General features: G+C 37.7%; 1 protein-coding gene across 2 annotated transcripts; it reads left to right on the forward strand.

Annotated features, from left to right (window-relative positions):
- The first annotated feature begins 4 nt into the window (after nt 1–4).
- Nucleotides 5–14,118, forward strand: nktr (natural killer cell triggering receptor). 2 transcript variants are annotated; one of them, XM_052595837.1, is made up of 17 exons: nt 5–109; nt 2,800–2,876; nt 3,880–3,954; nt 4,827–4,934; nt 5,056–5,100; nt 5,899–5,986; nt 7,174–7,203; nt 7,381–7,526; nt 8,492–8,705; nt 9,001–9,159; nt 9,438–9,525; nt 9,765–9,913; nt 10,153–12,879; nt 12,966–13,049; nt 13,136–13,192; nt 13,290–13,382; nt 13,481–14,118. In XM_052595837.1, the coding sequence occupies exons 2-17, from the start codon at nt 2,819–2,821 to the stop codon at nt 13,548–13,550; spliced, it is 4,191 nt and encodes a 1,396-aa protein (XP_052451797.1). In that variant the 5' UTR covers nt 5–109; nt 2,800–2,818; the 3' UTR covers nt 13,551–14,118. The 2 variants fall into 2 exon arrangements, with proteins under 2 accessions (XP_052451797.1, XP_052451798.1); XM_052595838.1 differs by lacking the exons at nt 5–109; nt 2,800–2,876; nt 3,880–3,954 and adding an exon at nt 5,387–5,414 and having other exon boundaries at nt 4,860–4,934.
- Nucleotides 14,119–14,190: the final 72 nt, after the last annotated feature.

The raw sequence follows: 14,190 nt of genomic DNA on the forward strand, positions 1-14,190 counted from the left end.
CTCGATTCTCGTGAGAGATCTGGCAACACAGTAGGAGCTACAGCGGATAGCAGAGAGAGCGGGTTTAGTTAGTAGTTAAAAGCTTTTTGTCCTTTAAAAATCTACACAGGTAAGTCTAATGTAATAAAACGATATGTTTGTATCAGTAAGTTACATTAATAGGTATGTATCTGAGTCATACGATTTTTATTATTTAATACATTGTCCGTGAAGATTCCTTTCCGGGTTCTTATAAAACGTTAACAGCTAACGTTAGCTTTAATGATAAACAATGTAAGCCGACTTGTGCCACAAAACAAAACATATAATCATAGGATTTACAGTTATTAATATTTTTTTGTAATAATGTTAAGCAGAAATGTTTGACCTCAGTCGCGAGGTGTTGTTAGTTAACTTACCCATGCATCTGTTTAGCAATTGGCTAACAGTCTAAACCAACACCTCATTTTCCTTCTCTGTGATTCAGCGGTTATTTCATTTGAATTCATTAATTGAAATCACAATCATAATTCATTTGATCTTTCGTGTTACTGGGCGTGCTTTTGATTTTAGGCTCGGCACATTTATTTGAACTCTGCGTTACTGCTACAGTCATATTATAATAAACTAAAGTGGTGTTGTGTTTATGTGTTGTGTAGTGTAGTACAATCAGAAATCGAAAGTATGCCTGGTCTACATTGTGTAACCTGTCTGAGAGTGGATTATAACTGCAGATATTGTCTGTAGATGTAGTGAGTGCTCTAACCCCGTGTAAGGCTGTTGAGCATGAAGTCTATGCTCATTGAAAATAATTATGCAGCCTTGAAATTTTAATCTGCAGAACATCTTGTAACTGAACGCTGTTAAATATCCATGAATGCATTAGCAGATTTTTTGTTCTGAACATACAAGACCGCAATAAGTTAACTTTATAGATTGATTTAAAGTTGTCAGGTTAACTTATAATCAATCTTAAAATTTCATTTTACAAGCAAGCTATTCCAGTTCATTTGGAATTGGGAGTGTCTCTCTTGTATGCAAAAGTGTTTTCCAGATCTAACACATGGAAATGTCCTCTTTCTCCTCCGGTGACATTTACTCTGACATTTGCCATTTCCCCAAGAGGACAGCCTGTGTTAGCAATCATAGGACTGATAAACAGAGTTATTTTGATAGGGGAAAGCAGCTGGCACATTTTCCACAGTTGTAACATAATAGTGCCATAAGAAAGTTCAATAACTTCATTCCCTTCTTGTAATTTGAGATGTGTTTATCTGATGGCAAGTCATTCCTCTGCTCAGCTAAAAGACTTTAGTGTCTGTGATTCAAGGAAAAGTAATAAGTCAGGGCTGTTTGATGTGCTGTGTAAATTTACTCAGCCTCTGGCCATCCAAGAAGCAAGTTTGTGTCCTCATTAGAAGAGATTTGGTGAAGTTTGGCATTACATCACTTGCTCACCACTAGATCATTGGCAGTGAATGGGTGCCGTCAGAATGAAGGTTCAAACAGTTAATAAAGACATTGCAATAATCCACACGATTCCAGTCCATCAGTTAATGGCTTGAGATGTTTGCAATAAACAAGTCCATCATTAAGATTGCTTCTGGCTAACATTGAGTTCTCTATCCATTATATTGGTCTGAATCAGGAGAAAAGTATGCACAAAAAAAAAAAAACAGTTCTAGACAAATATATGACAACAGTGGATGATTTTTTCATGGAGGATGCACTATTGTGTTGTCTGGAAGTGACATTTTAAAGTTACAAGGCCTTCATGATGGATTTAAAAAAAATATATATATATAGAAATGCAGCTTTTCACTTCACAAGTTGGTAATTGATGGACTGGAGTTTTTGTGGATTATTGTAATGTTTCATCAGCGGTTTGGACCCTAATTCTGATGGCACCCATTCACTGCAAAGGATCCATTAGTGAGCAAGATGCAGAATTTTTGCTTACCTGTTCTGATGACGAAACAAACCCATCTACATCATGGCTGGCTTGAGGATTAGTACATTTTCAGCAAATTAGAATTTTTGGGTGAACTGTTCCTATAAAGTTCACCATTTTTCAATGCATGTTATCGATATCGATTCATCCTTGCATACTTTTTTTAAAATATTTTTTTCTCCCTGAAATGCCAAATCAAAGTCTTGCTGCAGATTTCTCTCGTGACGTAGATGCCCACATCTCAAAATCCAATCCAACCAAACTGAAATCCAACTGAAAGTCCCACCTACTTTTCCCCACAATTATCCATTAAATTCTTATGTGTATCACAAAATAAAATAAAAAAGATCTGTCACTACTTCTGTTTTGAAACAACAAGAGATGTTAATATATTCCATATTTTTAATATACATGCTCAGTTCTTGTTTTGTTTGTTTGGGCCCTTGCTAAACTATGTTTGGAGCTCCTCCCCAAACAAAATCTCAACTGTCTCTAAACACAGCCCGAAGATAGCACACATCTGGTTTAACCAGGGTTCCTAGATTAGGATGACAGCACAGATCACAGCAACAATGTCTCATTCATCACACTAGGATGGTGTCCAACAGCAAACCCAGTGACAGACAGAGCACTGCTCAAAAAAAAAAAGGGGGTGGAAGTTGAGGTTGGAGGGGCATGCATAGAGATTTGCATTTCATTGGTTAAACGAAACACCAATCTCAGTGTCTGACTTTGTTCACTTTCTCTTCATATGACCTGGAGAGAAACAGTATCTTGGAAGATATCCGAAATGGAATGTATTTCTTTCTGGTGTTGGTGATTTGGGAATACAAGATCTAACAGTCTTTTGCTGTGATTTTACACTACAGGAAGCCCACTCTTTACAAAATGGGGGTGAAAGATCGCCCTCAGTGCTATTTTGATGTGGAAATCAACCGAGAACCAGGTAAGATGTGACAGTGATTTTTTTATTTGGTTGTTCTTTGGTTGGTCTTGTTTGAAGGTCAAACTATTAACTATTTTAGATTACTATTTATGTGTAAGTTTCATTTTCACAATCACTTTTCCAACTATAAAAATCATGTTTAGTAATGCAAAAATTAGTCTATAAAAGGGGTTCAGATGTGTGATCTTTATCATAGCATGTGGTATAATCTGAAATAATCAGGTTTTAATAAAAGGTAAATATTGTAAACATCTAATAGCAAAGGTGAAACATTATTTGTGTGTGTTTTGTAAAGCACTTTAGTAATGACAGTTGAAATACCTGTGGCAGTGTGTGAGAAGCTGTTGTGGCAGTCCACACCCTGACCTGCAGGGCTCTTTTAATGAACCACAGATGTAGTGTGCACTAAATAACGTCTGGGTTTCACCTCAGTCTACCACTAATTATGTGTTTTTAAGAGAAACATCTGCGTCATAAAACCAAGACCTCTTATTTAGTGATTTTACACCCATTATTTTAAAAAGCAAATGTTTTAACACCCTGTGTAAATTGTTATCGCTTATAAATGAAATGGAAAATACTAGCTTCATGTACTATGCAAAAATGCACTTAATTTTTTATGCTCTTGTATTTGAAAACGAAGGAGCTGTTGTCGTTTGTCACACTGAATTCAGCCTGAAAGTTATAGCAGATAAATTGAATTACAAAAGTCGCACTAATCTAATAATGGCTTTCTTTAAGTGAGTTTAAACCTTACACACAAAACATACAGGTGGCTTTAAGTACTATGCAAAAGCACACCTAAATTTGAATACACCTGTATTTGAATATGAAGGGGTGTTGTCGTTCGCCACACTGAGGTTAATCTGAAAGTTACAGTTTATTAGTTGAATTGCCATAGTCACACTAATCTAATAAAGACTCTTTATCAACAAGCTTAAAACTTCTAGAGGTGTAAGATTTATGATCCATGAGTATAATGAGTTCTTTTGCTTTCTTACAGTTGGACGAATTGTCTTTCAACTGTTCTCCGATATTTGTCCCAAGACAAGCAAAAATTTTCTTTGCCTGTGCACTGGTACGTATAATTGACACGAGGTGTTTTTATCATGCCACAGCAAGATAGTTTATCTACACTTTGTCTTTAAACCTGTAAAAAAACTCCTTTTACTAAAATTATATTACTTTGCAAACACACTCATTTAAAAAAATATATATTTTAGAGGTTTTATCTAAAATAAACTATCCAATTCTGATATGTGTTTTTAAATTGGTCTTTTATACTATGTCACCTTGTTAATCACATTGAAAATAGCCAAGGAAGCTGGCATGGCATTAAAGCGCCAACCAACCATTCATGTCCACATATACAAGCATAAGCTTATAGGGTAATAGCACAAAAATAAACCTAGAGGTGACTAAATCCTGGCTGTATAACGACAAGTGCATGTGTTTTGCTGACAGCACTGAAGAATGAACCAAAGCTGTATTTACAGCCTGTTCCTAGAAGACAAAAGCTGCATTAGCCTGCATTGAGATGGTTTGGTCATAAATTACAGTTAGTAATGCTTTGGGTCAATGCAGGGATCTTTTTTTCTCACCGGCCGAGATTGAAATGAGAGACACATGCCTTCAGCTGACTGTTGTATCGAATATATACCAATCCCCCCGGGCACACACACCATCACCCACCCGTATTCATTTCAGTTTTATTGGCATCTCTTCCATGCTGATCAGATAGGATTAACCTTTTGCTGTGTGTAACTGTAGACTTCAGGACTGAATCCAGTAGTTCAATTCAGAATACAGTACTTTACAGTATTAGTATCTAAATTTTTAACAGCTTAGTTTGTAAAAATCTTGTTTTTTGGTTTGGTTTATGGCTGGTACATACTAGGTCTGTTCTGTACAAATATTCATAAATGGTGTGTTTTTTTGGTTTACTTGCAGGCGAGAAAGGCAGTGGCAAAACTACAGGAAAAAAATTATGCTATAAAGGCTCAACTTTCCATCGAGTGGTAAAGAACTTCATGATCCAGGGGGGTGATTTCACTGAGGGTATGTGCAGTTATACTCAGATATTTCCATCTCCACATATTCAAATAAATGTGTGTTTATGCCTTTACATGTTATATTCATTTGCCTGTTCTTGTGAGTGAATGTGCTGTTGTTTGTTCAGGCAACGGAAGAGGAGGAGAATCTATATATGGTGGTTTCTTTGAAGGTAAGCCATTTTTAGATACGTTCTGTTCTTTAAAAAGCACTCCGTAACCTTAATTTGAGTGTTGAAACAACTTTTGCATGACTTTTGAATGGCCATCTCAGTTCTGTGCATGAATTTCCAGTCATTGTTTTTATCTCGCCGTAGCTGTGAAATCTTGACTCTTGTTTTATTCCTGTGATCTTATAATGATCTTCTATTTGAGTCAGCATGGAGAATAAGGGCTATTTATTTATTTAAAGGTCCAGTCTTCTTGCCTAAAATTTTCAACATATTCTTTTATTTATAGAGATTGTGGTCTTTTGCAAAATGAGAAGGTAAGAGATGTACACAGTGCAGTAACACAATGTAGACTAAACATTCTCCGTTCCCTTATGTGAACCATGCCAAAAACGTCCATGCTGCACAGAGTGCTCATGGATAAATGGACCATGAAGTTGATTTGGTTAACTGACTTTTTTTTTTATTTTATGTTTTATTTAGTTTCTTTCTTAATTTTCCAGGATGGGTTGACATAAAATACAATACTCCCGAACATAATCCAACATTTAAAAGGGGTTTTGATCAAACTTTATCAAAGATTCTGAAGTAAACAGTAGTTGTTTTAATAGAAAAATCACTCGCTTTTACACTAAAGAGCACGAGAAACACTCAAGAGTTCAGAAGCAGCATAGAAGCATCACTGATATCAGGTGTTCATGAACATCTCTTTGCCTGCTCCTGTCCTTCTCCATAACACAACTTTTTGAAGCAGTCAACAAGCACTCAGTGTCCTTTTTTCTTCGTATCTCTCTTCAACAGATGAGAACTTTACTCTCAAACATGATAAAGCCTTCCTCTTGTCGATGGCCAACCGTGGCAAAGACACAAATGGGTCCCAGTTCTTTATGTAAGTACTATTTACTCTGGTATAAGACACGGAGAGGGTGTATGTGTATATAGAAACAACCATTCATCACCAGATCTATTGCTTACCATTTAATATGACTTACTGGTCACTATTAAATGACACATGCAATACGTATAAATGATGTATTCCCCCAGTTTTCAGATCAGTTCTACAGAACTATTCTGCTTCAGTCATAAGCTTTATAATAATATGAACTTGAAAGCCTGTATCTGTTTTAAGAGATTGGCCAAAACCACAAAGAGCATCTGGGCTTTTAACTTTGACCCAAGTGTTGTGAAAATCTCACAATTTGTTGACACATCAATGCAATTCTTAAAGGCCACTAGTGATTTTCAGTAGTAAAGCATGATGGTGAAGATGGAACATTTTATGTGTTCTGTCTACTTTATTGATTTAGTAAAACAATCATCTTAGCTTCCCCCTTTGCCGTTCACACTCTCTGTAATCTCCTCAATCTCTTTACCTCATATATATTTATTTTGGAGACTCTACATAGTCTACATGTTCATGTGGGATGCTGGTGCATTTTCATCTCCCTTTTCCCTTGTCAGTGTGCATTTAGAAATATTTTATAATCAGAAAGCAGTCCTTTTTTGCCTACAAATGTATTACAATTTTTCTCTTGCCGTTTTTGTGTAAAATTTGCAGAAACTCTAGCATCCTGCTCTTCCAAGGTAAAGTGTCTCTCCAAGGCTGTGCTTCTCTCTCCTGACTGTGTATTTCTGGTTGCTTTTAGCTAGAACTGGCTTCTTATTTATCATTAAATAATTTTCACCTCATAAAAAAATCTGTTCTCCCAGCACAGAGAACCTTGAAGTCTTCTTTATTGCTGTATTTCAACTTTAGAATCACAGGATGTATTTTCCTGCCATGGACACACTGATTTCTAATTGAAGTTGTCCCTATAATATTTTTAAACCGGTTTAATTGATTTTGTCAGAATAATGTTGGAAGATGTTGGACCTGTTCCTGTTCATCATTAGAATGTATTCATCCAGCCAGTGTTATTGTGCAAGCACTGCTGGTTTTAAATTCCTCAGTGTTTGAATTGATGCATACATATTCTTGTTGACAGACTGAATGCTTTTTTTGACTAAATTTATTTCCTTTTATCTCCCTCCCACATGTCCCTGTTGGATGACCTGGACTTGTTTACCTGACAACAGAACTACTAAGACAGCGCCTCATCTAGATGGGTAATGATTCAGTGGCTTTTGGATGGTGTATATCTGTTCAAACAATACTGTAGGAGCAAATAATAAAAAAATAAAAAGTTAATTCATCATTTATTTATTATAAGATCATTTGGATGCAAGCTTTTTCTCTAAACCCCACAATTTCTTCTAACTGTAAGGATTGTTGATCTAATTTAGAGTGCATGTGGTCTTCGGGCTAGTCATCTCTGGCTTTGAGGTCATAAAGAATATTGAAGGGCTGAAGACCGACTCAGCCAGCAGACCCTATGCTGACGTCAGAGTGATTGACTGCGGACAGCTGATTACAAAGTCTGCTAACGATGGTAAGCTCGTTCTTGTGTGCGAGATATAAACTAGGAATTTTGGCTGCACTCTTTCCCGCCTGTCACTATGCTGTTTGAACTTGTCTTTACCTAAAGGAGAACATTTTTTAATCTCCACATCAACTACGAGTGAAATATGGTGTTTAAAAATGGAACTGTGAAAGATCATAAAACAAAATGACAGGTGCTTTGAAATAAAGCAGATACCAATTTTAATACACACACTTAGACAGCGTCCTAACCAGGCATGATGCTACAAAGAGTTTTTGCCCTAACCAGCCACAGCAAATGATGTGCAACAAGAAATTTTGCCAGTCCCTTGAATTGTATTTTTATCATGTCATTCTGGGCAGTGCTGCCCAAAGTGAAATCATACTGGTTCAAAATCCTAATTCTTACAGATGTATCTCATATATAACATTTGTTACGGTGTATTTTTCACTTTTTACTTGCAGTGTGCTTGGTTTGTACATAGTATGTGTGTTCCAATTTGCGTACTTGGGTACAATTTTCTGATGGTTTTTAGTGTATATATAGTGTGATTAGTGTGTTCTCATTCCCAAAAGAAAAACCTGGATGATACACTTAATTAACCGGAAAAAATTTTAATTAAGTGTGGAATGTTGGACACTTAACTGTAGCATTTTTAATTAGTTGCTGGAAGGGCAAGGGCTTTTAGACTGATGTTAGATGACAGACCAAGCTTATAGAATTCATACACTAGAAAGTTCGATACTTAGTTCATAGAATAAATTCATAGTGCATCATTTGGGACACAGCTAGTGTTGTTCATTATAAGTTTGTTTTATTTTGTGCCACGCAGAAAAAGCTTTAGTTCAAAATAAATTCACATGCTTTTCACATTGATAATGTAGTCAGAAATAAAGAGAATGAATAAATTACATCCTGTGGTGATGTTCAGTACATTTTTAGACACTTTTTTTAAGTTTGTTGTATCTCTGCAGTTCTTCAAGGCAAAAGGAGGAAAGCATTCCATTCTGAGGATGACTCTCAGAGTTCTTCTGAGTCTTCATCTCAGTATTCCTTCTCCGATGGAGAGTCTGACAAAAATTATTCATCTCGAAAGAGGAAAAGCAACTCGAAGAGTAAGCACTCAAAGAGAAAACGAAGAGAGACAAAGAAGGACAGAGAGACAGTTAAAACAGCAGGACCTGAAAGGTAAATGATTGTAACCAGTGCCTTTTCCTCTTTTACAATTTTATTTGTAATTCAGCCAATGATCTAAAGCAATAACACATTTGGTATTTGCCTGCACTGAAACTTTTCAGCTAGATCACCGTCACAGTAAAAATACAATATTGATAACCTTTTCAAATCCAGAGGTGTCACCAAGGAATAATTTAGAAATCTGAGCTGATTATGAAATAGTTTTGTTCATGCATTTTTTATGGTTGGCCTTTGTATTTAGTTGTATAATAAAAAATATACTGCCTACTCTTTTTCCAATTCACAGTCATGCTGAGGGAGAGATAGCAGAGGAAGATGATGGTGAGGCTGAGCAGAATGTGAAAAGGGAGAAGCTTGTGGTTCGACCAGAAGAGATCCCACCTGTGCCAGAGAACCGCTTCCTGCTCCGCAGAGACATGCCTACCCAGGAGGAGATAGTAAAAACGTTTGTGTCTTTTGTATAATTCATCAGATGTTCCTCTTTTCATTGAAATATCACAAGAGTCTTTCCTGTGCATTCCCAGTTATTAGATAACTGACATTTTCTAAAAAATGTTTATTTAAAGTGTTACTATAGAACCAAAAGGGATTCATGTTTTAGTAACATTTGTCCTTGCTTAAAAATTAATCCTTGAAATCTATGGCTCAGCTTTGATGTATATTGTATGTTTATTAAACCAAAGAGGTAAAGTCTTAAAACTGATATCCCCTTCCCCCCAATAGGGCCGTGCAAGACACAGTCGTGGCACCAAATGACACAAAACCAACTGTCACAAAATCTGGACGCAAGATCAAAGGCCGTGGTACTATGGTATGAAAACCTGAATTGAATTCTATTTATACCACCTACAGAAAAAAAACAAGCCACTGAGTGACATTAAATAAAGTACAGCATACAAAATGCATTTTTACAAACCAAAAACTATATCAGCTGCTTTAATAATTATTATAATTATTTAAGTATAATGAAATTGACATTTATATAGTAGAAAGTTCTTGATGGAATGATAGTTTGATTGGTTTGCCAATCAATTTTTATTCCCTCTGCAGAGGTACCATACACCCCCCCGGTCAAAGTCCCGATCGGAGTCAGATGGGGAACGGGGGAGCAGTGAGACTCCTCCACACTGGAAAGAGGAAATGCAGAGGACTAAGGCTTACCAGCCCCCCAGTGTGGAGAGATGGAGTAAAGGAGAAAGGTTTGTTCTTACACCATTTGAAAATGGTGAAATGATCAGTGTGATATTCAAAATTATTGGACGTGCCAAGCTAATATTGGTAGTTTATTTCTGGTTTATATTAAAAGGTTTATATTAAAACTTATTTGGTTTATATTAAGTTTTTGATTTGTCTTTAGAAATATCTTCAAAGTTGTGAAAAACATCGTTTGGAAAATAGTTTTTTATTTTTTTTTATTTTTTAAATATTGTTCAAACAGGTGGGATGACAGAAGTGACACCCCAAGGTCTAGGTCAAGATCAGGAGAGCGTTCCTTAAGTGAGGCTTCTGTATATTCAAGCCACCATCGATCTAAAAAAGAAAAAAAGAAAACCAGACGCAAGAAGAAATCTAAGAAACGAAAGCACTCAAAGAAACATAAAAAGAACAAGACCAAGGAGGCCTCCCCATCTGAGGAAGAGATGTCTGGGTCCTCAGGCAAGAGGTCGAAACACTCAAGCCGTGCAGAGAGGAGACATTCTCGATCACGCTCTCATTCTTTCTCTCGCTCATCGTCGCGCCACTCCCACAGATCGTATAGGTCAGGATCAGAAAAGAGACGTTACTTATCAAGCTCTTCTAGAGATTCACGATCTTATTCAAGGTCCAGGAGCAGATCTTATTCCAGAAGTCGGTCAAGGTCTGATAAGCGGGTTCGATCATCCATGAGGTCAAGTCATAGTCGATCAGGACGGTCTGTTACACATTCTAGGTCACTGTCTCGTTCTCGATCGAGATACAGGACAAGGTCAAGAACCAGATCAAACTCTAGGTATAGTTCAGAAACCCCACCACGTTCCAGGAAAAGAAATGAGTTGAGATCCCCTCGAAAGTCAAAGCCTACAGAGGGTTGTATTTCCAAATTGGACAAGCCTGTTCCTAAATCAGTTCAAGGTGAAGAATCTAAAGCCCAATCAGCAGCGTCTTCAGAAAGTGTCTCTGTGTTGCCTTTGAGTGATAGTCCACCTCCTTCTCGATGGAAACCAGGCCAAAAACCCTGGAAACCTTCTTATGTCCGCATTCAAGAAATCAAAGTAAAATCAGCCCCAGCTTCAAATGCACTAATCAGCCCATCATCAAATGTACCTCAGGAGGCAATGTCCTCTCTAAAGCCAGACATGGCTGCTAGTCAAAGGAACCCCAGCAGCAGTGACAATAATGTTCCTGATAGACTTCTGCAAAGCAGTTTGTCCAGGAGCAGTTCACCTACTCAATCACGTAGTAGCAGCAAATCACAGAGTCAATACGGCAGCAGATCTTCCTCTTGCAGTGGGTCAGAGTCATATAATTCATACAAAGGAAGAACCACTGAAAAAAAGAGAAAACATCGTAGATCTCACAGAAATAGCCAAAAGAGGGACAAGCATGCAGATCATGGTAGTGGCCATAAAGATTCATCTCCCTCCTCAGAGGACATATCAGACAATCCAAACAGTCCTTTACACGGACACAATGATTCCTTGGTACAGAGAAGCACACTGAAAGGCACAAATCCCAATCAAGGGAAAGTACCATTAATGGACAACAATAATGCATCTGGATGGGAAAGTGAAGGAGAGAACTCAAGTAAGACTAATACTGCTCTGGAACACAACCAACTCCCTATTAGTGATGAGGGACTTACTGAAATGAAAAAGAGACAGATTTTGTCTCGTTGCTGGGAGTCTGAGAGTGACTCTGAAATGCCAGACAAAAAAGTAGTAAGTGATGCCAAACATGTGTCTGAAAAAGAGGAGGGAGAGGCTAGTTCAGAATCAGAATATGAATATCCTTTATGGACCTGTAATAAGTCAAACCAAGGAGCAAAAATGTCTAATGAATTAAAAGGTAATGAGGAGCTGTCTGCAGACACAAAGACTTCAAAGCACAAGAACAAGAAAGCCAAGCGGAAGCACAAGCGCAAGAGGAGGAACTCTTCCAAGTCAGGATCTCACAGATCCAAGGTCAAGAAATCCAAGAAGCACCAGAAGCCGAAAGAGACATTTCACTGGCAGCCTCCACTGGAATTTGGTGATGAAGGTGAGGAGGATGATTCAGTCACTCAAGCAAAGCAATTTCACATAGCAAATCCTGATGCAGTCAATGATGGAGCAAAAAGGCGTATAAAAGCTGGAAAGATCAAGCACCAAGTCTCAGAAAATAAGGATGAGGATCAAGGGAATATCGAATCATCACAAGATATGTTTTCAGTAGAGTCTTCTAAAGGTATTGATGAGAATGGGAAGGTGACTGAAAGTCAGAAATCAAAGCTAAATAGCAATACTGAAAGAAGTCCAGATCAAGGCCATGTAGAGATCCATACCAATCTTTCGAAAACTAACTTGGCAAGTAACAAACCAAGAGACCCCAAAAAAGTTGATATATGTCCTCCACAGGCCATCCCAGAAGCTAAGCAACCAGGTGCCAAAGCGATTGGATTTTCCCCTCTAAAAAGTATTAAAAATAATGGTAGTGCACTTGTTCCAACTCAAATAGAAAGAGGAAACTCTGCGACTATTGGATCTGTTTTACCTCAAGGCAGTCAGCCAGAGGAATCTGTACCTGGTGACACTTCTCTCTCAGCAGTTGAAAATAAATGGAAACCTTTGACAGGCATGACTGTTGGGCAGACCATTACTATAAAACCTCTGGTTATGAAAATAAATAAAATGCAAGATCAACTGGAGGGAAAGGCCCAGGGTCTCAAGATTGAGATCAAGAGCAAGAGTAGAGTCCGTCCAGGATCCTTGTTTGACGAGGTACGAAAGACCGCTCGTTTAAATCAGGGACCCAGAAATCAAGACAGTTCTAGTGAAGAAGACTCTATTCCAGCAACAGGAGAAAGGGCTGGATCCCACTCTCGAAATAAGTCAAGGTCTGTGTCCAGTCATAGGTCCCACCGCAGAAGTAGGTCTCATTCATATAGCCGCTCCAGGAGCAGGTCCAGAAGCTACACCTACTCTTCCAGGTTGGTTACAACAGACAATGTTTTTGACTTTGTATGTCCAGTAGTCCATGTGTGGTAAATTTTGCATGTTTTAATTGTTCACACAGGAGCTACAGTAGAAGTAGAAGCAGGAGTAGATACAGCAGAGCACACTCTCATTCTCGAAGTAGCACCTACCGAAGTTCCCGTAGGTAAGTACTGAAAGATATTTATCTTTGATATGTCTAACGGAGATTAAAATGTTTTTAACAAAGATGCCACGGTGATCTTGTTTAAGCCTTTCAGACAGTAGAAGTCATTCTAGAAGTCGCCACAGAGGTCACCACAGATCAAGGTGAGCATGGAGCCAACATCATTAATGCGTTTTGATTGCAACCAACCTAGTGTTGCTTAATTATTCTTAATTATTTCTTGTGTTCATGGAAATACAGGTCTGACTCTTACGATAGTTATTCTAGCCGCAGCCGCAGTCGTAGCAGGAGAAGAGGGCATCGAAGAAGTGAGAGCTCTGACCGCAGGTCCAGGTACATCATAAATAAATCCATGTATTGAAACTGTCTGCTTCGAATTGAATAATGTGCCTCACTGAAGCCAATTCTCTGATGTGTGTCTTCACATTCAGGTCATATCGCTCTTACAGTCGCAGTTCCTCCAGGAGGCGAAGTCGTAGCCGAAGCAGTCGATACAGTTGAGCTGAATTGATGCAGCATTAAGCCTCCCTATCCTCCTTCAAATGGTTTTCTGAACGAATGGCTCAGTTTAAGTTTGAAGTATGTACTTTGATGTACACTGTATCATCATTTAATGTGTAATTCACATACATTCTGCTGTATTTTTCCAAATGAGTCTATGTATGAATGTACATTTGAAACAAAATTAGTCTCTTGCTTTATTCTGGTACACTTTATTTTTTAGTATTCATTAGAAATGGAGCATAGAAACCCTCCAACTGTAAAGCCTAGGTTATATATCAACAGCCACTTACCTCAGTCTTTTGAACATGAAATTCTGTGAAATGTAAATGTCATGTTTCGACATGGCAAGCAGTTATATTAAACAAATCAATGGTTAGACATGGATGGAAAATGTTTAGTTTTGGCCAGATGAATGTTTTGTTTGGTTGCCCTCAGTGCATTTTTTTATTTGTACATAAAAACAAATGTCTTGCTGAATGTATCTACTGCTGCTTATTGATACACCATTTAAATATAACGAACGAATCTTGCCAACTGTTAATAAAAACTACATTTGTTTGTGAAATTCTGCATGTGTGCTGTAAATTGTGTATTCTGTGAAATGTGTTCATCCTACTTCACGTTTCAGTGACTCCTC

Source organism: Carassius gibelio, chromosome B24 (genome assembly GCF_023724105.1).
Source record: "Carassius gibelio isolate Cgi1373 ecotype wild population from Czech Republic chromosome B24, carGib1.2-hapl.c, whole genome shotgun sequence".
NCBI lineage: Eukaryota > Metazoa > Chordata > Actinopteri > Cypriniformes > Cyprinidae > Carassius > Carassius gibelio.